Source organism: Sinohyriopsis cumingii, chromosome 18, assembly GCF_028554795.1.
Source record: "Sinohyriopsis cumingii isolate HCF-2022 chromosome 18, ASM2855479v2, whole genome shotgun sequence".
NCBI classification, from domain to species: domain Eukaryota; kingdom Metazoa; phylum Mollusca; class Bivalvia; order Unionida; family Unionidae; genus Sinohyriopsis; species Sinohyriopsis cumingii.
In genome coordinates, this window is record NC_142978.1 from 50,772,353 (window position 1) to 50,796,543 (window position 24,191).

General features: G+C 36.1%; 1 protein-coding gene across 1 annotated transcript in view; it reads right to left on the minus strand.

Moving 5' to 3' along the window:
- Positions 1-270: 270 nt before the first annotated feature.
- The window catches only part of LOC149776621 (ATP-dependent RNA helicase DHX8-like), a 94,502-nt gene continuing 70,581 nt past the window's right edge, over positions 271-24,191 (minus strand). The window contains exons 19-24 of the mRNA XM_089941122.1: positions 19,957-20,097; positions 16,864-17,157; positions 15,321-15,449; positions 6,760-6,956; positions 5,520-5,699; positions 271-1,503 (exon numbers count right to left, since the gene is read on the minus strand). Of these exons, the coding sequence (XP_089797248.1) occupies positions 1,266-1,503; positions 5,520-5,699; positions 6,760-6,956; positions 15,321-15,449; positions 16,864-17,157; positions 19,957-20,097 (1,179 nt within the window). The 3' untranslated portion in view covers positions 271-1,265. The remainder of the gene's footprint in view (positions 1,504-5,519; positions 5,700-6,759; positions 6,957-15,320; positions 15,450-16,863; positions 17,158-19,956; positions 20,098-24,191) is intronic.

Genomic DNA, 24,191 nt, shown 5'->3' on the forward strand with positions numbered 1-24,191 from the left:
GTACAATAACTGAAAGCATTTTATGCAATGGTCTGAATCTATATGACTGATTAACAACATATAATGCTGTAGTCTGACTCTGCAAAGACTGATTCGAAGGATGTAAGGCTGCAGTCTGACTCTGCAAAGACTGATTCAAAGGATTAAGGCTGTAGTCTGACTCTACACTGACCGAATTAAAGAAAGTAATGCTGTAATCTAAACTAACAATGACTGATTCAAAGCATATATTGCTGTAGTCTGAATGATTCAATGAATATAACACTGCTGTTGTTATTGTTATGGGGTTTAATGCAATTTTTCAGCACAAGATAGGCTATACATGGAAGCCAATATAAATGGTGGACAAAGAACCCGAAAAAGAACCACTGACTCATGGGAAGCTACTGGCAAGTTTTATCACATACCCACAATGGTTGAGTCCGAGACTTAAACCCATGCAGGCACAGGTGAGATGACAGTGATCTATAAAGGTGAGTCCTTTAGACCACTTGGCCACTCTTGGGCCCCCTGAATATAATACTGTGGTCTGGCTCTGCAATGACTGATTCAGTGAATATGCTGGAATAGTGAATACTTATTGTAGAAATGAATAAATCCAGGATGTGAGTGACAATGATACCGATATGTGTTTGAATTTTCTGAATAAACAAGATACAAGAGAATCTGTGACCTGTTTTTTTAATTCTAAATGACCCCATTCTATGACCTACTAGGGGTCATAACCCCCTAGTTTTTCAATGAACACTGTACAGATGTCTATAATGACAACTTCCACATGGGTCCCTTAGGGGTCAATATAAATTGTTCATTTTAGTTATATCAAGATATCACTATAACTGTATTCTTTGTACATTAGTATTTGCTGGAGTTCATGGTATTCAGTCTTTGTAACACATTTTAAAAACATACTTTTCCACAGCCAATATCCTGTACTCTAGAATATAGCATTATTGTGAAACACGCTGCATATTTTCATCCTTGCAGTTTCCATGAAGAATAAAACATGTGGAAACGTAACATACACAGCCTGTGTACCAGAATGCAACATTTGTATGGAATTTCCTGTGCTTTTTCATTCTTGCACTTAACAATGTAAGGCAGCTTCAACCAGAAATAATATGGAAACATTATATAAAGTACATAATATTCAAGCCTATGTTGTAACTTTTGTACATGATTCCCCGAGCGCTTTCATCCTCATTCCTGAATAGATAAGACACGTGCAAACACTACGCAGAAATAATGCAAATAATGTCTGTGCTTTAGAATGTAACTTTTGTATGAAATTTTCTGAAAGCCCGCGATATCCTCCAGGAATTTGGCTCCTCGTATTTGTTGTGCAATGGTTCAATCTTCTGTTGTTTCTTGTGTTTGCTGAGCCTTGTAGGGTCTGAGAATCTGAAAAACTTTGAAGCGAATTCCACCAGCCATTTTGGATCAATAGCCGTCACTTCCCTCATGTATTCCTTTGTGGTGAGTACAAGCTCATGATAGATCACCCTGTAAATGAGACAAAGATGCAATGAAGCCCAGACCTGTATACTTTAAATTTTTGAGTTCCAAACTCTAAATATCTACAACCCTCAGACAGGATAATTTTGAGAACTATGAAATATAAATGTTGTTAAACAGAGTATGAACCAAAGACAAAAATATTCAGTAATTCCTATTACTCAAAATTAATCATAACTATATGGAATTTCAAACTTTTCTGACTTAAACCTAAAACTAGAGTTTTCTGCTCAAAATATTTCCCAAATATGGGTCAGGACTTATGCTTATAATCTCTTTAAGGATATAATGTGGTTCTATGGAATTAGGCCATAAAGTTATAATGTGATTCCATGGAGGAAGGCCTAAAGGTTATATTGTAATTGTATGGAGTCGGACCTTAAGGTCATATGATCCAATGGGGTCAGGTCTAATTACAACGTAGTTGTAGGGTTTAACGCCATTTTTCAGCACACGATAGGCTATACATGGCGGCCAGTATTAATGGTGGAGGAAGAACCCGGGAAATCCCCAGAAAGAACCACCGACCCTCGAGAAGCTACTGGCAAGCTTTCTCACATACCCACATTGGCTGAATCCAAGACTCGAACTTACGGAGACAGAGGTGAGATGGAATTACAACGTAATTCTATGGGGTTAGACCCTAAGGTACAAAACATGTTATGGGGTCAGGTTGTACATTTTTTATAACTTTCTATGGAGTAAGGCCTTAAGGTTAGAACAAGTCTCTTGGATCAGACCTTAGGTCATAAATAAGCATTGTAAATGATCATTCCTTAAGATTAAAATGCCATTCTCTGGGATCAGACCCAAAGGTTATAATAATATTCTAATGGGTCAGGTTCTAAGATTATTATAAAATTCTATGGATCATGTCCTAAGGTTGCAATTATTTTTGACTGGGTTAGGCCCTAAAATTATAAAACAATTTTATGAAGTTAAGGTTATAATGTAATTCTATGGATCTGGCCTTAAGGTTATAAAGTGATTTTTTTGGGATCAGGCCTTAAGGTTATAAAGTGATTTTTTGGGATCAGGCCTTAAGGTCATACTGTGATTCTGTGAGGTCAGGCCTTAATCACAATGTAATTCTATGGGGTTAATCCCCAAGGGTTCTACAGCATTTTATGGGGTCAGGCTGTACATTTATAACATTTTACACATTACGTCCTTAAGGATCAGTTGTTAGGTTATAAAAAACATTGAATGATATCATACCTTAAGGCTGTTGTTGTAGATTTAATGCCCTTGTTCAGCACAAGATAGACTATACATGGCAGCAAGTATAAATGGTGGAGGAAGAACCCAGGAAAACCCCAGAAGAACTAATGACCCACAAGAAGCTAAGGGCAAGTTTTCTCACATACCAATATTGGCTGAATCCAAGACTCAAACATACCTTAAGGTTAAGGTGTGTGTGTGTGTGTGTTTTTGATTTTTAACATAGCTTCAACAATTTTTCAGTCATATCGTTATGTTTGCAGTGTTGCAGTTTATAGTGATGTCTAGCACTGGGGCATCATGCATGTTCCACCCAGTCACATTATCCTGACAAGAGGCCATCCAGTTCTAACACTAACCTCCTAATGCTGAGCACCTAGTGAGGCAGCTGTTTGTTTAACTTTTTATTAGTCTTTGTCATGACTTGGCCAGGGTTCACACCTGCAACCTCCCGAATCCAAGACAGATACTCTAACCTCTATGCCACTAGAGCAGTTGTATCAGGCTTTAAGATCATAATGTGATTCTACATGATCAGGCCCACAGGTTATAATAACTTTCTGTGCAGTAAGGCCCTAAGGTTATAATAACATTCTGTGCGGTGAGCCCCTAAGGTTATAATAAAGGTTATAATAACTTCCTGTGCAGTAAGGCCCTAAGGTTATAATAACTTTCTGTGCAGTAAGGCCCTAAGGTTATTATAATTTTCTGTGCAGTGAGACCCTAAGGTTATAATAACTTTCTGTGCAGTAAGGCCCTAAGGTTATAATAACTTTCTGTGCAGTAAGGCCCTAAGGTTATTATAACTTTCTGTGTGGTAAGGCCTTAAGGTTATAATAACTTTCTGTGTGGTAAGGCCCTAAGGTTGTAATAACTTTCTGTGCAGTAAGGCCCTAAGGTTATAAATAACTTTCTGTGCAGTAAGGCCCTAAGGTTATAATAATTTTCTGTGCAGTAGGGCCCTAAGGTTATAATAACTTTCTGTGTGGTAAGACCCTAAGGTTATAATAACATTCAAAGAAGGATGGTCCATAGGTGATATAAGAACATTTTATGGTGTCATTTGTTAAGATTATCATGTCATTCTATGTGGTCCAGACCCAAAATTATAACAATTCATGGCATCAGACTCTAAGGTTGTAATAACATTCTGCTGGGTCATGCCCTAAAGCTATAACATTCCATGATGTTGGGTATTAAGGTTGTTACAACAATCTACAGCATTAGTCCCTAAGGTTACAATAAGATATTATGGGACCAGTTCCTAGGTTTATAAAAACATTGTAGATATCTGAACCTAAGGTTATAATAACATTCTACATCTATATGACCTACTACCATCCTAGTGTAACTTTCATGACCTACTACAGCCTTACTGTAACTTTCATGACCTACTACTATCCTAGTGTAACTTTCTTGACCTGCTACTGTCTTAGTGTAACTTTCATGACCTATTATTATTCTAATGTAACCTTCACAACCTACTACTGTCTTGTCTAACTTTCATGTCCTACTGCTGTCTTAATGCAACTTTCATGACCTACAACTTAGTGTAACTTCCATGACCTACTTCTGTCCTAATGTAACTTTCATGACCTAGTACTTTCTTAGTGTCACTTCCATGACCTACTACTGTCCTAATGTAACTTTGCAGCCCACTACTGTCTTAATGTAATGTTCATGACCTACTACTGTCCTAGTGTAATTTTCATGACCCACTACTATCTTAGTGTAATGTTCATGACCTAATACTGTCTTAGTGCAACTTTAATAACCCACTACTTAGTTTAATTTTCATGACCTACTAATGTCTCAGTGTAATTTTCATGACTTACTGCTGTCTTAATGTAACTTTCATGACTTAATACTTAGTGTAACTTTCATGACCTATTACAGTCTTAATTTAACTTTCATGACCTACAATTAATTGTCCTAGTGTAACTTTCATAACCTGCTACTGTCCTAGTATAACTTTCATAACTTACTACTGTCCAAGTATAACTTTCATAACTTACTACTGTCCTAGTATAACTTTCATAACTTACTACTGTCCTAGTATAACTTTCCTAACTTACTACTGTCCTAGTGTAACTTTCATAACCTGCTACTGTCCTAGTATAACTTTCATAACTTACTACTGTCCAAGTATAACTTTCATAACTTACTACTGTCCTAGTATAACTTTCATAACTTACTACTGTCCTAGTATAACTTTCCTAACTTACTACTGTCCTAGTGTAACTTTCATAACCTGCTACTGTCCTAGTATAACTTTCCTAACGTACTACTGTCTTAGTTTCACTTTCATAACCTAGTACTGTCTTAGTGAAACTTTCATGACCTTCTACTGTCTTAATGTAACTTTCATGACTTAATACTTAGTGTAACTTTCATGACCTATTACTTTCTTAATTTAACTTTCATGACCAACAATTAATTGTCCTAGTGAAACTTTCATGACCTACTACTGTCTTAGTGTAACTTTCATGACTTAATACTTAGTGTAACTTTCATGACCCATTACTGTCTTAATTTAACTTTCATGACCTACTACTGTCTTAGTGTAGCTTTCATGACTTATTACCAAATGGAACTTTGATGACCTTCCTGCTATTGGTGTTTTTCCTCAAGTTAGTTCAAAATTTGGAAAGTAAATCTTGCTTTAGCATTTAACTCACCTTCAGCTACATGTTGATGAGAGGGAGAGACAACGAAAAAAGGGTTTGGAGGCAGTCTGTAAGACCAAATGTGAGAGAGAGAGAGGGTCAGAACAACAAACCTACCATTCAGGTTGTCTGTTAAAGAGAGCACTGGATGGATGAATATACACCACCTGACTGTCCACTAGAGTCCTATACCCCTCTTGAGGGTCTTTCTTTGCTGCATTACGAAAGAAACCACTGCAAATTGCCATCTGAACTTTGGCTGTCTGTTTGCCACAGCTTACAACATCTAACTTGTGTCTAAAATAAAGATTATTATCATTATTAATATTATTATTACTGCCCAGTTTCTTGATGGATTTTCAGGCTGATGCTTTCTCCTGAGATTGGCCCATTAACTTTAGCTTTGAATCTCAACGACTTTTTTTTGACGATGATAAACCAAACACAGGCATGAATTAACCATTAACACACTCAGACATGCATTAACCATTAACGCACTCAGACATGCATTAACCATTAATACAGACATGCATTAACCATTAATGCACTCAGACATGCATTAACCATTAACACACTCAGACATGCATTAACCATTAACACTCAGACATGCATTAACCATTAACACACTCAGACATGCATTAACCATTAACATAGACATGCATTAACCATTAATGCACTCAGACATGCATTAACCATTACCGCACTCAGACATGCATTAACCATTAACACACTCAGACATGCATTAACCATTAACACACTCGACATGTGGTAACCATTAATACACTCAGACATGCATTAACCATTAACACACTCAGACATGTGGTAACCATTAACACACTCAAACATGCATTAACCATTAGCACATTCAGACATATCGTAATCAGAAACACACTCAGACATGTGGTAACCATTAATACACTTAGACATGCATTAACCATTAATACATGCAGACATGCATTAACCATTAATACACTCAAACATGCATTAACCATTAGCACATTCAGACATATGGTAATCAGAAACACACTCAGACATGTGGTAACCATTAACACACTCAGACATGCATTAACCATTAATACACTCAAACATGTGGTAATCAGAAACACACTCAGACATGCATTAACCATTTAAAAAAACCATTTATTTCAATCTTTAACAGGTTTGTCCCACAACCAAAGAAACTTGGTAAATTCCACTAAGAAAAAATGCCTGGACCTTAATCAGGTTAGGAAATAAAAAATGGATTTCATTGTCTTTTTAAAATTTTATTTCTTAAGAATTGTAAAATGTATTGTTCTGAGAAAAGAAAACTTTATAATCCTCCCAATTTTGTTCTTATTGCCACTATAAATCTCACCTGTCCATGATGCCCAGCATCTGCTTGCGGACATCCTGTGCACGTTTAAGTGTGCGAATCTGCACAAAGTTCTCATAGCACCAGGGGCTGGAGAACTTATTATTTTTCCATGAGTTATAGACAGCCAAAAGTGTCAGGTGATCTCCCTCAGGCTGATGAAACTTTGCCTTTTTCTGGTCTGCAAGTGATTGCTTGTCCTACACAAAAAGAGTTCAAAAATGATTACAATTTTTAATGTAGCTATAATAAGTCAACTCATTTGAACTAAGATAAATTAAAATATACATTAGTTCATTCTGTACAGCATTGCTAATGATATCCACATCAGTTTCTCACTGAATTTTCACATCAGCATATTGAAACGTAGCTAAAATTACTGAATTCATTTTGTGCAATGATTTGAAGATAATTCATATTGGCATACAGCACAACATAATTCACTCAGTACATGCTGAAAAAGACAGGTCTTGTACATGTAATGCAACATGCTTCTCCTGAGTTCTGGAAAAGTCAATATTTGGTACTGCAAAGAAATCAAAGGGAGGCAACTAATATAGCCAAATAGGAAAGGTGATCATTCCTTAATAAACAAATTGACTTTACCACAGATTAGGATGGCATAGAAAAATTTGATGAAAACAGACCACACTTTTTCAACCTGTAATGAGTGGCAAGTTTTATGCTGTTTGCCAATACAAATGGTGCTGAAATAGTTTGTGTTTCGTGTGCAGAACAAATTAATTTTGCATACATTTAAAGACACTGACCCAAGGCCCCTTTATTTTAGCTGATAAAAGGATTTAGTGACAACTGAAAAATGATATTCACCACAATTTGAGGCCTCAATGGATAACAAATTTTTGGGGACTGATAAATTCATGTAGTAAGCAACATCAAAAGTGTGTGTGTGTGTGATTTGGGTTTTTAATTTAGCTTTAACAATTTTTCAGTCATACTGCTATGATGTCTGCAGTGTGACAGTTTATAGTGATGTCTGGCACTGGGGCATCATACTGCAGACATGTAGCATGATGTCCCACCCAGTCACATTATCCTGACACCAGGCTGACCAGTCCTAACACTAACCTCTTAATGCTGAGCACAATTTTTATAAGTCTTTGGTATGACTCGGCCAGGGATCGAACCCATGACCTTCTGCTTCTGAGGTGAACGCTCTAACCACTAGGCCACCGGAGCGGTCAACATCAAAAGTCAATAACAGAGTAATAACAACTCACAAAATATAAATGACTGTTTTATTCTATTAAAACACTTCTATAACTTGCTATCTCTGTTTTTGGATGTTTTTGTTATGATGTTTACACTTGCAAAAACCTCTTCAAAGCTACAGTATAAATATTACCATCATTGTAAGAAAGTAAATTTTTTGGGAGATCTTTATTTCTCTCAGAATACTTACATAATCACAATAACATTAGGGAAAAATAATCAATATCTCTGATTCCAGCCATCCCTGAAAGACAAAAGAATGTCTTGCTATGCATCATACATTGGGGAAGCAAGTCTTACAGATTATCTTGGGGCCCCGAGTGGCCCAGTGGTCTAAAGCTCTCCGTTACAGATCACTGCCATCTTACCTCTGTCTGCGCCAGTTTGAGTCTCGGATTCAGCCAATGTGGGTATGTGAGAAAGCTTGCCAGTAGCTTCTCGTGGGTCGGTGGTTCTTTCCGGGTCTTCACGGGTTCTTCCTCCACCATTAATTCTGGCCGCCATGTATAGCCTATCGTGTGCAGAAAAATGGCATCAAACCCCACAACAACAACAGATTATCTCCCGTTCCTCTGCTATGTGACCACACTTATCCCAGATGATTGGCACTTAAAGCTGAAGAAGACCAACAACAGGATTTGCAGGAAGAATGAAAAGGACTGATAGTAATGTGATCTGGTATTTTTGGAAAAAACATAACTTGCTAACAGATTTCCTTTCTCTGTTGACCACATTTACTAATTACAATGACATGAGCAAAACAGGAAAGAGGAGGAAACAAATGAGCATGAAACCTTACCCATGGATTACCCAATTCTTGTCAGAAAGAGACTGATCAACTAATGGCAAAAGAGAAGGAATATGATGCCCACAGGAGGGTCCCTAGTGAGTGGGAGGGATGGTAACTCAATGTCTGCTTGCAGGATTGGGGCAGCAGAAATTCTGTTTTCTCTCCCTCCTTCCAGCCTGTCAGGAACACGTGGCTGCCAATAAATTGCTGAAACAGTGTCATGTGTCTCTGGTGCACACACTCAATCCTTCTCTGCTATAAGCCCTCTGAGGATGAAACAAGGTTTGGGGCTTGCAAGGAGACTCAACTGGCAACTCCTGAACCATCTGCTTTCTAAATTCAATATAGTCCCATATAGTCTGAATGGGAGATAATACAGCTCTGCAGCAAAGTGAGATTTGAGTCAAGAAGATCACAAAAGAGAATATCCTCTTATAAAATCTACACGGCATGAAACCATTAGGACATTCACCATCTTAAGGTGAGCCACTTTATTGACAACTATGGCTATCAGGCACACTGATTCACAAGTGTACATGTTGCCTTAAAGCAGAAGCAGCATTAGGAGTATGTAGGGCCTAGGGCAGACCATGACCGCAACCATGCTAGTGCCATTGAGAAAATGGCTGCATGTCTGCATCTGTGCTGCCACCTGTTAATTGCATTACAAAATTGACTAAGCTGGCTTCACAACTTTTGTGCATTACGTGCAGCCTTTATCTGCATTTCGAATTTACCGGAGAATATAGCTTGACAGACTCACAAGGACAACCTTAGACCTGAAGCGCGAGGCCCCCTCAAAAGCGGGGCCTGGGGCAGTCGCCCCACTTGTTACCCCCAAACACCTTTCATGCCTTAAAAATTCTGTCTGTTGCATAGCTGGTCTGTAGTGTTTAAGGTCACCGGCCATACTCCAACATTTTCCTATTTATATCAAATTTGCGTTACATGATTAAAAATAGTTATACTCGCACAAAAAGAACAAAAAAATTATCAAGTGTAATGAAGAAATAATAATTTAATTACTCGAAATAGAAGTTTACAACGCTGTTACTTCCCCTTAGTTATGATTTCCCACCTATAGAGGACGCAACCGGAAATGATGTACATTTATTCCAACAAGATGAAGTACATGCTTCTTGTTGTCGAAAAATAAAACACTATAAACTATGGATAGGGAATATTTAGATGAAACTAATGAAAACTAATTTACTTTTCAGCCTTATATCGGTATGCTTGCACGAAGCACTAGATTTTGTCGCTTTCAAAACTGTTCCATTGTTTCAATTTATTTTCAAAATTCCCATCAATACAGGTAAAAAGAATCAATGCTGGCTTCCCTGCGTCGGCAGACTTTATATAAAAAAAGATGAAAGAAATCGGTACAATTAAAGAATCCAAAGGAACCAAACTCGACTTCCTTTTGTCGGCCGACTTCAGAAGAAAAAATTGGCACACTAAAAAGATACTCAAGGCAAGATTCCGGGGTTGATTTGCATTGTAATAAAATAACCTCTGTATTTGATATCCTGTCGGTAAGTTTAAACAATGAGTTTATTGCTCCCTGCTAGTTATGGTTATCACCTGGGCTTCTATTTATTTGCCACATGTAATCATAATTGATGTTTGCAGGGCAAATAGTATACACAATAATAACTTCCTTTAATAATAATTTTGTAACACATGCTAGCAAAAAGATTATCATTTGCACTCACACTGAATGCATTTTAAAATGATTTTTTTATTTGCGAGATACTGACTTATAGTTAACCTGGATACAATACAATCTGGGTCAGTTTGCAATAAGTAACTTACAATGAGTAAATGGCAGGTGCCTTCAAGCAATACTTTCGTGTCATTTGCGATTTTGTTATTTGACATAAGCGATACACTAAGGATGCATAAGCAAGCCAGCATCCGCTACATATACGAAGTTCCTAGATATATATATATATTTTTTAAAATAATTTTCGCATGACGAAAAAAGAAGGAATATATGATAACAGTGCAAGTTTAATTTCCTTCATTTTATTTTCAAACAAGTGTAAGTTTATCAATTTATTTTGTACCGTGAGTGTGTGTGGGGGGGAGGAGAGGCACACATTAAACACAAACTTATTTCTTTTCTAATTTGTACGGAATAATGGAGCAAATATGATTGACAATATTGACCAGTAATGACAAGCTTTCAATTTACGCGCGCAAACACTAAGACAACTTGAAAAATAAAAACAAACAATAAAATTAACTGGTAAGAGCTTCATTTTGCAGCAACTAAATACTGACAAAATGCTCATCATTATTCTCTCTCTCACTCTCTCTTTCATGTGTAATCTAGTATGTATTGTATGCAGCTGTGTTGCAACGTGAAGCCTAAAATTAAGTATATTTGTTATAATATCTCATGTACACTACCCTTAGCAAAATTTATACGTATTATGTAGAATATTATTTGTTACGTATTTTTGTTTTATAAATGATTATTGATAATTTGACCGGAAGACTTAAACTGAGAATGTCGTTGTGCAGATGCATATATTTTTTAGTATAAAAATGTATGTAAATAATTTAATTAGAACAAGCAAGATATGTCAGTTTGTGTTTTATCTCATAAATATGTATGTTACGAAGTGTGTTTAGTTTCTTTCAAAGAAAATCAAAATAGCTTGTTTAAATTTATTTTGTTCCCCCTAAAACCTATCTTATATAGCATCTACTTTTTTGTTGGAGAAAAAGAACGTACAAACTATTGTTAAGTTTGGCCGAATGGTATTTCGAGTTGGGCCGAATTGTCTTTGGGCCAAATTCACTATAATCCGGCATAAATGATACAACTTTCCCATCTCTCCCCTATTCGTTCCCACAGATTAAATACACTTTTTTCTGGTAAACATGGTTTTTCGGAAAAAGAAAGAACGCTTTTTTCCATCATCACTCTTTTGGTTGCATCCGAATGCAACACAGTGCACCATATTTTCTGTACAAAAGCACGATCATATGCTATATCACACAGACATTTACGTGGGGAAATTAAGCACCTGAATGGCTACGTTGAATAGAAGGGATAAATGTATGTCATATCCGGTTTTGGCACGTGGAAACTACCGATTGTTTACGGAGATTGCTGGATAATTTTTTCATTTTATAAAGTGGAGTTTTAAGTCTAATTAAACATTTTTATGGTGTGCATACATAACCAATGCGTTTTGTTTATAACTATAATAATATCACACGTTTGTACAATATAGGTGGCAGGTGACCTTTTAGGAAACTTACTTCAATGATGGTAGGTGGTATCATCCTGCACACCTTGCATCCACAGATATAATATGCGTCATCATGATGCATGGTGTGGCATCTGCCTATTGGATATTCTAGCAAAGCAAACTCTACCATATGGAATGTGGCTTAGCTGGAGGATATTGGTCTGGGATGCACAGTTAGGCTGGGCTGAACAGGTGGCACAAATTGTGTGGCCCATCCACTATACTGTCAGCAAGATTTATTTAGACCAGGTGCTGCCTGCTATCAATGTCAGAAATATCAACTAATACACAGCTTGACAGTCCAAAATTAATTGATTCTTGCTCATTAAGAATCTTACAGGGGTTAGCTAACAGTAAGACTGCAGCTGTAATGGTATACACTATGTGACACTGGACTTGCTGGTGGAGCTAGCCAGAGGATTCAGGCTGCAGCATCAGTCTCACTGGCATCAAGACTATGCATGGGGTGTGGGATTTGTGAACAATGGGCTGCCAAAAGTGGTGAATATTCAATCAACATCTTCCAGCCCACTGCCAGATAACACCCATTATAACAAAGCTTGCTGTGTAAGATGTCATGCATGAAAATCCAACAAAGTTGGGCAGTACCACTTGTAACCACTGGTAATCTTCACCTGGATGGCATCACTGTTTGAGTTGGCATGAAGACTAAAAACCTTCTGGTTTGACAATGTGGAATGCAACCTTTCCTCACAGCCTTTGAACTGTTCTTTAAGACTTCAACCTCATCCTCACACCCGTGAGGCACAAATACCATAATGATGTCATGATAAGCATTTTGATCAAGCTGGGCTTGTCCTCTAACATTCAAGCAATTGCATTTCAATGACAGTCTCCGAGAAAAATACACAAAAAATATATACAGAGAAGATATAGTTATACAAAACTCTCAAACTGAGAACACTTATAATAGAAATGTGTAAATGAACTGGTGTTTACAGCCCAAATTCAAGATACAATGGAGAAAGCCAACATGTGCATCTTATCAACTTATATCACAAGGACAAAACAACCAGCAAATTTATGAATTCACATAATAATTCACAGTGCATAATCAAGGTATATCAAACCACTGGATTTAATTAAACATGCAAATTCACATTGCATAATCAAGGTATATCAACCGCTGGACTTACTAAAACATGAAAATTCACATTGCATATTCAAGGTATATCAACCACTGGACTTACTAAAACATGAAAATTCACACTGCATAATCAAGATATATCAACCACTGGACTTACTAAACCATGCAAAATTCACATTGCATAATCAAGGTATATCAATCGCTGGACTTACTAAACCATGAAAATTCACACTGCATAATCAAGGTATATCAACCACTGGACTTACTAAACCATGATATTTCATAGTGCATAATCAAGGTATATCAAACCACTGGACTTACTAAACCATGCGAAATTCACATTGCATAATCAAGGTACATCAACCGCTGGTCTTACTAAACCATGCGAAATTCACACTGCATAATCAAGGTTCATCAACCGCTGGACTTACTAAACCATGACAATTCACATTGCATAATCAAGGTATATCAACCACTGGTCTTACTAAACCATGCGAAATTCACACTGCATAATCAAGGTACATCAACCGCTGGTCTTACTAAACCATGCGAAATTCACACTGCATAATCAAGGTGTATCAACCACTGGACTTACTAAACCATGCGAAATTCACATTGCATAATCAAGGTATATCAAACCACTGGACTTACTAAACCATGCGAAATTCACATTGCATAATCAAGGTATATCAAACCACTGGACTTACTAAACCATGCGAAATTCACACTGCATAATCAAGGTACATCAACCGCTGGTCTTACTAAACCATGCGAAATTCACACTGCATAATCAAGGTGTATCAACCGCTGGACTTACTAAACCATGACAATTCACATTGCATAATCAAGGTATATCAACCACTGGACTTACTAAAATCTGCAAAATTTTAACGGATGTCTCCAATCAATCAGAAAAGAAACTAGATTCCTGAAGCACTGTTTACAGTCTTAAGCAATGGTTTAAACTAATAAACATCTGTTATATGGTTAGTCAGCTATGGAGTGCAAAGGGAGGTAATCTGTATGAGTTAATTAACTTTGTATGATTTACCAACAGAGAGACATTTCTTCATCTTTCCAGGATCCCAGGATTTGAGGGTAGCTTAGTTCATTTTCCCAAATTTTAATGTGATTGGGTAACATAATCAATGGAAAAATAAGTATATAACGTTTGTCATTCTCTGTATGTGAAAGCTGCATTTGATTTTCTGGGAAGGTGGGGGGGATAACTGGTTACTGGAATGTCAATTAAAGCAGTAGACTATAGGTTTATATTCCCTTTATCATTGTGATTTTTTAATGCCTAAATGGAAAGATTGTAATAATCAATGAGGTATAGTAAAAGCTATAAGAACCTGTTGGACAGTTATGGTGAAATAACAAAAAGTTCCATGAAATAAATGTTGTACATAGGAAGTGTGCCTGGATGTGCAATAAATGACTTTTACAACGTAACATTAATAATGGTGATGCATGTTGCCATAAAAAATATTTCTCTCAAGCCTATGTGGGGTAAAATTTATCAATGTGAGAAAGCCATGCTGAAAAGTGCCACCATTATATTAGCTGCAATCAAAATGGTTTTGAGAGTATTACAGCCTGCAATGTTTTTGACAATCTTCACACTAAAAAAAAACAACATGTTTTACCATCACATATGAGGAAACTTCCTGCTTACAATAAATTGTCTGTTGAAAAATTCAACATTTTATTCTTATTTATTGAAATATAATATTTGTTTAAAATACATCATATTTGTACCTCTGTACTGATCATCTGCCATCATGTTTTCAACTATTATTTGCATCTAAAATAAGAGAAAAAGAGTGATGATATGCATTGGTCTTGAACAGTGAAACCCCACCTTTATGGTCAGAATATGGAAACCCCACCCTTATGGTCAGAATATGGAAACCCCACCCTTATGATCAGAACAGAGAAACCCCACCCTTATGGTCAGAATACGGAAACCCCACCCATATGGTCAGAATATGGAAACCCCACCCTTATGGTCAGAATAGGGAAACCCTACCCCTTCAGGTGAGAATATGGAAAGCCCACCCTTAGTCAAAATCTGTGAGCAGACTTGGGTGGGATTTCCTACACAAATATGATGGATTCTTTGATTATCACCAACTGCTATGCTTTCTACACAAAAGTCACTTACTTTTGGCCTATAGAAGACATTCTGTACAGACAACATAGACACTATGGTCAGGATCTCATCGCTACAGTTCAGGTGGACTGACATGATCAGCATCTTTGATAACATCGGCTCCAGTGGAAACTCAGCCATCTGAAAAATGTTAATTGACTGGAATATGCTCATTTTGCATCACTTCAGTTTCACATACGATGGCCAGTCTCATCTGTTTGGTACATCAGTGAAAAAACTGAGAATAACTTAACATAACCTTTGAACTGCCTAACAACCTTTGAACTCCCTTACAACCTTTGAACTAACTTATAACCTTTGAACTACCTTACAACCTTTGAACTATCTTATATAGTCATCCATGACCTAGACAACTATTTTAAGGCCAAATGCAGTGGTATAACCTATTTGTTGAAGCGACCTATCCAGGTGTATACACTGTACATGATGGCACTCTCAAAAATACACAGAATGAGCTGCTACAAACTATAATACAATGTAAATAAAGTGAATAAAGTTGATATTGAAGTAAAAATAAAACAAAAATCATTTAAGACTGCTTTCTACTCGAACTTTCACACTGCAAGTTCTATACAATCATACCGCAGCTTAACATCTTAACATGAACTTATAAATACTTGAGTCAGTAACAATTAAGGCCCATTGAGAATAATGGTTTATCCATTCCTCCAAAACAATAACCATAAACATTAATTTTCCTTGAGAAGTTTATCTTTGTTCTCTCCTCACCTCTGATGCCATGTTCACTTATTTATGTCTACATGACTGGTTTCTTATTATCTATATTGTTATTCACATTGAGAAGATATAGTATATGGATCAGTTGATTACTGATGTCCTTTTCTCACCATGTGTATAAAAAACTAGTGTCAAATTTATTAAAAAAAAACAATTACCAATTTTTCTGAATTTCTTCAATTTGGAATGCAGAATTTTCACTAATAATTCCTAATAATTCTGCTAGTCCAGATTGGATGTCATGTCTGATAGTTTGCAACATTCTACCAAAACTGATGCTTTGCATAATTTTTCATTGAGCACTTCAACAAACTTTGAATTTTTAGCAGAGAAGAAAGACTGGAAATAAAAAACCTGAAGTTTTTAAGTAACATATCCAATTCTTTAAAAATAAAACTGGCTTATTTACAAAGCTGCTTTAACTTCCATAAAAAATCTGTATATTGTATCATAGCTTAACATCTGCAAGAAGGTTTATTCCAAAGTAATTCTTAATTTTCAACATTTATCAAAAGCATACTCTCCTGCCAGTCTGTTCAGTAATCAATTTATTAAGAACATGCCCACCTCCTCAGCCAGGTCAGTAATCAGAATATCAAGAAATATCTGATCAGCCTAGTCAGTATTCAATATATCATGAGAATACCCAACCTGTCCAGCCAGGTCAGTAATCAGTATATCAAGAACATCCTGGTCAGCAATAAGTATATCAAGAATATACTCTCCTGTCAGGCTGGCCAGTAATTAGTATATTGAGAATGTAGCCTAGCCAGTAATCAATATATCAAAAACATACCCTCCTCCCCAGCCTGGTCAGTAAACCTTCATCATCCAGTGCACTCAGGGCATGGAGTTGTTCCATTGCACTTATAAGGGTCTGCATGGGTGGGGCATCCATGAAGTCAAATGACACAAGATCATTTATTCCCATGGCTTTAAGTGAAAGCACAGTACTGGCTAAATTAGTCCTCTGAATTTCAGGTACATTAGTTGGCAACATTTCATCGCGATATGCCCTCTCTGTATACAACCGGTAACATTTTCCTGGTCCAGTTCGGCCTGCACGACCCGTTCGCTGCTTTGCCTGGGCCTAAATGATGAGAAAATGAGACATGTAAAGTATTATGAAATCCAACATGACATGAGTGCAGTAGGTATAATAAGCATAGTGATCAGTGCAGTAGGCATAGTAAACAAAATGAGCATAATGATCATAGTACTAGGCATAGTAACAAATGAGCATAATGATCAGAATACTAGGCATAGTAACAAAATGAGCATAATGATCAGAGTACTAGGTATACTAACAAAATGAGCATAATGATCAGAGTACTAGGATAGTAACAAAATGAGCATAATGATCAGAGTACTAGGCATAGTAACAAAATGAGCATAGCAATCAGAGCACTAAACATAGTAACAACATGAGCATAGCAATCTGAGCACTAAGCATAGTAAACAACATAAGCATAGCAATCAGAGCATTAAACATAGTAAACAACATGAGCATAGCAATCAGAGCAGTAGGCATAGTAAACAACATGAGCATAGCAATCAGAGCATTAAACATAGTAAACAACATGAGCATTGCAATCAGAGCAGTAGGCATAGTAAACAACATAAGCATAGCAATCAGAGCATTAAACATAGTAAACAACATGAGCATAGCAATCAGAGCACTAGGCATAGTAAACAACATGAGCATAGCAATCAGAGCACTAGGCATAGTAAACAACACGAGCATAGTGACCAGTGCAGAAGGCATAGTAAGTAATGTGCATGGTGATCACAACATTATGAATAGTAAACAAAGTGAATATAGTAAGTAATGTGCATGGTGATCACAACATTATGAATAGTAAACAAAGTGAATATAGTGATCAGTGCTATCTTGAAACATGTTCAATTTTGTACTATACTTTGCAGCCAGAGTTTCATACTTTCTGAGCATAGAAGTGCAGACTTTGAGTAGTTTTCAAAGAAAGAATGAGAGCAACAGAATTATAGAGGCAGAAAGAGAAAAACAGAGTAAAAGTATACTGCCCTAATTTCTAATTCTGAATCCATTGTAGCTCGTTGGCTAAGGCATTGGAATCCAACCCAAAAGGATGTGGGTCTGAAAACCCTGGATCAACATAGACTGACTAACATGGTACACTTTTATGCTAGGCACTTTACTTGCCATGGCACTTCTAAGCAGGGCACTTTACTTGCCTTGGCACTTCTAACCAGGGAACTTTACTTGCCTTGGCAATTCTAAGCAGGGCACTTTGCTTGCCTTGGCACTTTTAAGCAGGGCACTTTACTTGCCTTGGCACTTTTAAGCAGGGCACTTTGCTTGCCTTGGCACCTCCAGGCTCGGTACTTAACTCTATGTGCTTTGGCACTTCTAAGCAGGGTACTTTGCTTGCCTTGGCACTTCTAAGCAGGGCACTTTGCTTGCCTTGGCACTTCTAAGCAGGACACTTCACTTTATGTGTCTTGGCACTTTTAAGCAGGGCACTTTACTCCATGTGCCTTGGCACCCCTAGGCTGGGCACTTCCTTCGATCTGTGTTTGCACCCCTAGGTAGGGCATTTTACTTGCCTTGGCACAATAAAACAGAGCATGGGTGTGCCATAAAAAATAATGAAACAACCCAACCCTCATGCTTGATAATGCAGTTCAATGAAAAGCAATAAAAGTGACCTGTGTGATAAGTGATGTCAACTTGCACAGATTTTAGTTCAAACAAGATCTTTATATCATAATACCCTCCCCCAATTAATTAAATAATGACATTTAATGATATTAAAGCAAATACTATTTGATTTTGAACAGCACTGTATTAAAATAGAGTTAAATAAATTAAATAGCAAAAGTAAAAAAAAATGTAATCATGTTAATAAAAATCCATAAACAAATTCCTGCAATTAGAGGAGAGGTGTTATTCTGAGGGGTTTTATAGTAAGGGGTGACTGTTAATCTTTTGTTTTAAATGGATATTCAGTTATACTCTCTGTAAAAAGCATTAATTCTCCACAAGTGTCAAGAAAAATTGCAATATCTTCCCCCTCAACTACAAGTACACAATAAGTAACAACATAAATTCAACCATTTCTAAATATGTATTTATGAATAGGATTCAATGGCATAACAGCACATTCCAGGTTATACAGTAATGAATAAAAACAGAGTTCTAAAAATGTAAAATCTGCTCATAATTTTAAGTAGACAAACCCTTTCAAAATAACATGAACATGCAGTGCAAAAAGAAAAAGCTGAAACTTAAAATGTTTTACAATTTTGTAAAAATTATATAAATAAAAGATAAAGGTGTAAATAAAACTCTTAAAATAAGTCTTCAATTTCATTATTTCAACTACATACTTTAAAAAAAATTCAAGATCTTCACATATGGTTCATTAACAAAAAGCTTCTTAAAAACTGAGTTTAACCAGTGTCTGCTCCAAAATAAATGCCAGAGTTATAAATAAAATACCTTGGTCATTAACACCTGCAAAATACATTTGATAATGAAAATGTTAAAATTTAATTACAGCAACGCATTTTCACTTTTTTATATAACTAAATTGTATTTATGGACCAAAGATGCTCTGTCATACTGCCTGAAAATGGAACTAACACCTTGCTAAACTAATATGTGATGAATAGAAAGGTAAAAAAAAGGTAACATTAAATAATAATAATAATAATAATTTTATTAATAATAATAATGATAATAACAACAATAATAATAACAGCTGATCCAGGTCAGCTATAAATTGTAAACATTTTGTCAGATAAAGAAGAGGCTACTGTATTAGAAGGTCAAATAATCCGTACTAAAACTAAGGGGAAATAACCAAGTTTCAAGTTATGGGAGATAATTTTTTAAGCTGACTCTTACCTGTGAAATAGGTGTGACTATAAGTTGGTCCATGCCAGTCTTGGAATTGTAGACCTTCTGTTTGACAAAACCTGGATCCACTACATAATAAATCCCATCAATAGTAAGGGAGGTCTCTGCAATGTTGGTAGCAATTACCACCTGAAATAAATGAAACTCGTTAATTATTGTGACATGGTCCCATGGAGTGCAGTGTCTCCTTGTGAACAGTAGTATATTAACAAAGCTTGTTGCTTGCCTGGAAAGACGAAAACACACACCATTATAGGGTGCAAACTTAAGATTTAAGAAGTTGCATAACTGGGTACAACTCTAAATTAAGTAGTCACATAACAGGATACAAACTCTATGAAGTCTCATAACAGGGTAAAATTCTAGATAATGAAGTCAATTAACAGGACACAAACTCTAGATTTAAGAAGTCACATAACAGGGCACAAACTCTAGATAATGAAGTCACTTAACAGGGAACAAACTCTAGATTTAAGAAGTCCTATAACAGGGCACAAACTCTAGATAACAAGAAGTCACATAACAGGACACAAACTCTATGAAGTCTAATAACAGGGTAAAAACTCTAGATACTGAAGTCACTTTTCATGATACAAACTCTAGATTTAAGAAGCTATATAACAGGATACAAACTCTAGATTTAAGAAGTCATATAACTGGGTACAAACTCTAGATAATGAAGTCACTTAACAGAATACAAACTCTCGATTTAAGAAATTATATAACAAGGTACAAACTCTAGATTTAAGAAGTCACATAACAGGGTACAAACTCCAGATAAAGAGAAATCATGTAACAAGATACAAACTCTTGATTTAAGAAGTCACATAACAGGGTACAAACTCTTGATAATGAAATCACTTAACAGGACACAAACTCTAGATTTAAGAAGTCATATAACAGGGTACAAACTCTAGCTTTTAAGAAGTCATATAACAGGGTACAAACGTTAGATAATGAAGTGACTTAACAGGACACAAACTTTAGATTTAAGAAGTCACATTTTTAGGGTACAAACTCTAGATTACAAAGTCCCATAACAAGGTAAAACTTTAGCTTAGGAAGTCATAAAATGGGGAACAAACTCTAGATTAAGAATTGAAACAACAGGGAACAAACTCTAGATTAAGAAATCACACAACAACATAAAAACTCTTGGTTTAAACTAATATTCACCCAAAGTTTAGATGAAAATACCACCTACATAAAGGGTATGCTTAACTTCTGAAAATGTTAACAATGTTATCAATAATGCTGACAAAATGATACCATCACTGCCACTGCTGCAGATGTAGAGGATATCTACATCACTAAATAACTACTTAAACAGTTTTATTACTATATGTAAACCAGAGTTGCTCTTAACAATGTGTACCTTTTACTGCTGAATGTAACAGGTATATAATACTGTATGGATGAAACAAGATACAAACAATAGCAAAAAGTCGTGCAAGTTTAGTAACTGACAATTTGTATAATTCATGTGAAAACCTAATAATAACAAAGTTAATACCTGAATCATACTTTTGTTGTATGGGGTTGAATTGTAGGCACTCTTAATGATACCTTTATAATAATGACATAAATGTATACCATAGGATCAACAGTCTTGACACATTTTAAAATTTGGCTGGGATAGTGACAAAACAAACAGAAAAAGAGGTTACAATATAGAATCTCTCTCTAAAGAATGTTTATAAACTGTAACAAAAAATTCTTGACACTGATGCCAATTTCTCTTCATCCTTGTTACTGCCTGATTAGCAGTAACTATTTCAATCCTACACTTCTTATGTATATCTTTTAATTAGACTGATTCAATTCAAAGAAGGTCAATATAATCAAATAACAGTCAATCCATTGTCTGTTTGCCAGTCTAATTAAGGTTAAGACCACTGTCTGTTTGCCAGGCTAATTAAGGTTAAGACCACTGTCTGGTTGCTAGGCTAATTAAGGTTAAGTCCACTGTCTGGTTGCCAGGCTAATTAAAGTTAAGTCCACTGTCTGGTTGCCAGGCTAATTAAGGTTAAGACCTCTGTCAGGTTGCTAGGCTAATTAAGGTTAAGTCCGCTGTCTGGTTGCCATACTAATTAAGGTTAAGTCCACTGTCTGTTTGCTGGGCTAATTAAGGTTAATACCACTGTCTGTTTGCCAGGCTAATTAAGGTTAAGACAACTGTCTGGTTGCTAGGCTAATTAAGGTTAAGTCCACTGTCTAATTAAGGTTAAGTCCACTGTCTAATTAAGGTTAAGTCCACTGCCAGGTTGCCATACTAATTAAGGTTAAGTCCACTGCCTGGTTGCCAGGCTAATTAAGGGTCAGTCCATTGTCTATGTTGCTGGGATAATTAAGATATCTGTATTGTATCTTTATCAAAATAAAATGTAGCAAAGCAGGCTGTTACCCTAAAAAGAGAACTAAATATTTACAATCAAATGCACTACTATACCCACATGTGATTAAAGAACACATATATAAAGGCTAATTATAAAAATCATAGCTATCCATCAATGAAAACATACAGGTACTGGTATGTATTGAAGAACACCTGTACAGCTATCCATCAGTGAAAACATAAATGTACTGGTATGTACTGAAGAACACCTGTACAGCTATCTATCAGTGAAAACATACATGTACTGGTATGTATTAAAGAACACCTGTATAGCTATCAATCAGTGAAAACATACATGTATGGGTACACATTAAAGAACACCTCCCATACAGCTATCCATCAGTGAAAACATAAATATACTGGCATGTATTAAAAACCCCTGTACAGCTATCAATCAGTGAAAATGTACATGTACTGGTATGTATTAAAGAACACTTGTACAGCTATCAATCAGTGAAAACATACATGTACTGGTACTATTAAGGAACACCTGTACAGCTATCAATCAGTGTTGCTGTGAGAAATGCACAGGTGCTGCAGCATTTTTGGTTCTTCCACAGGAAAATTTGGAAGTGATTTTTGAGTCCGGGAACATTTGTCAGAACAAATGTTTAGCATGGTCTCCAGCTGATAAAGGTTGATTGTGTTCGACAAGAAAACTCACAAATAATGCTTCAGTGTTGGTAGCCTGCAGGTCTTCCACCAATGGTTTAAAATATTCCAGAGCTGAAATCTGCGAATTCTTAATTTTCCCAACTTCTACATGTTTTTTTTGCAACCGACATTCTTCCTCACTTCGTCTCTGTGATGGTACAGAGTGCAAAAAGCATGAATGAATATCAATGTTTAATGGCAGAAAGCACGGCCAATTTTTTGATATATTCCAAATTAAACTTCACTTTTTGAGTAATACATTTTTTTTTCCTTGGTGGTGAAGACATTTTCAAGATCTTACGTGCGATGCTGAACGGTAGCTCAAATCAGTGTTGTGACGCATGCCCGGAGCAAATTTCCAATTAGGCCCCAGTTTCTCTCAAAAGCATTTGTAAAACTACTCTTATACATATAGATTAAAATAGGCTAAAATGCTTGCTACCGGGCCAACTGTACTAATCGGCTGTAGATCTACTAATATCGTGACCAGCAGTACTGGACCGTTTCGGCAACTGCGAATATCACGACTAGCACTTAACGGGAAATTGGTTATTTTATTAAAGATTTAAAATAATTGAGGATTGGAAAATTCGTGAATTTTTGGCCTATGGCGTGAATCCGTGAATTGCTGAAAAAGTCGTGAAATTCACACCAAATTCGTAAGGGTTGGCAGCTATGTACATGCACTGGTATATATTAAAAACCCCTGTACAGCTTTCAATCAGTGAAAACATACATGCACTGGTACATATTAAAGGCCGCAGCTACTGTTGTCATCACACATCTAATAGCTATTGTCATCATCATCCATTATCTGATAGTTACTGTCATCATCACCCATTATCTAACAGCTATTGTCATCACCCAATAACTGACAAATAACACTTAAAATGGAGCTTAAAGAACCAAAAAATTTGGACAAAAAATTATGACTTTTGATATTGGAAATATAACGTCTATGGTTGAGGAAAAACGTGAAAGATTCTTGTCTTTGGAAAAGTGAGAATGACCTTTTGACCCTTCCCTTACTGAAAATAACCCTTATTAATAGTTGCTAAGTTTAACAATTAGTTTAATAATCGGTCACAAATTAAATTAAATAATTAGATTTAAATGAACAAAACTGAATACACATTGAAGAACATTGGAACTTTCTTAGCTACTGTGTTATTTG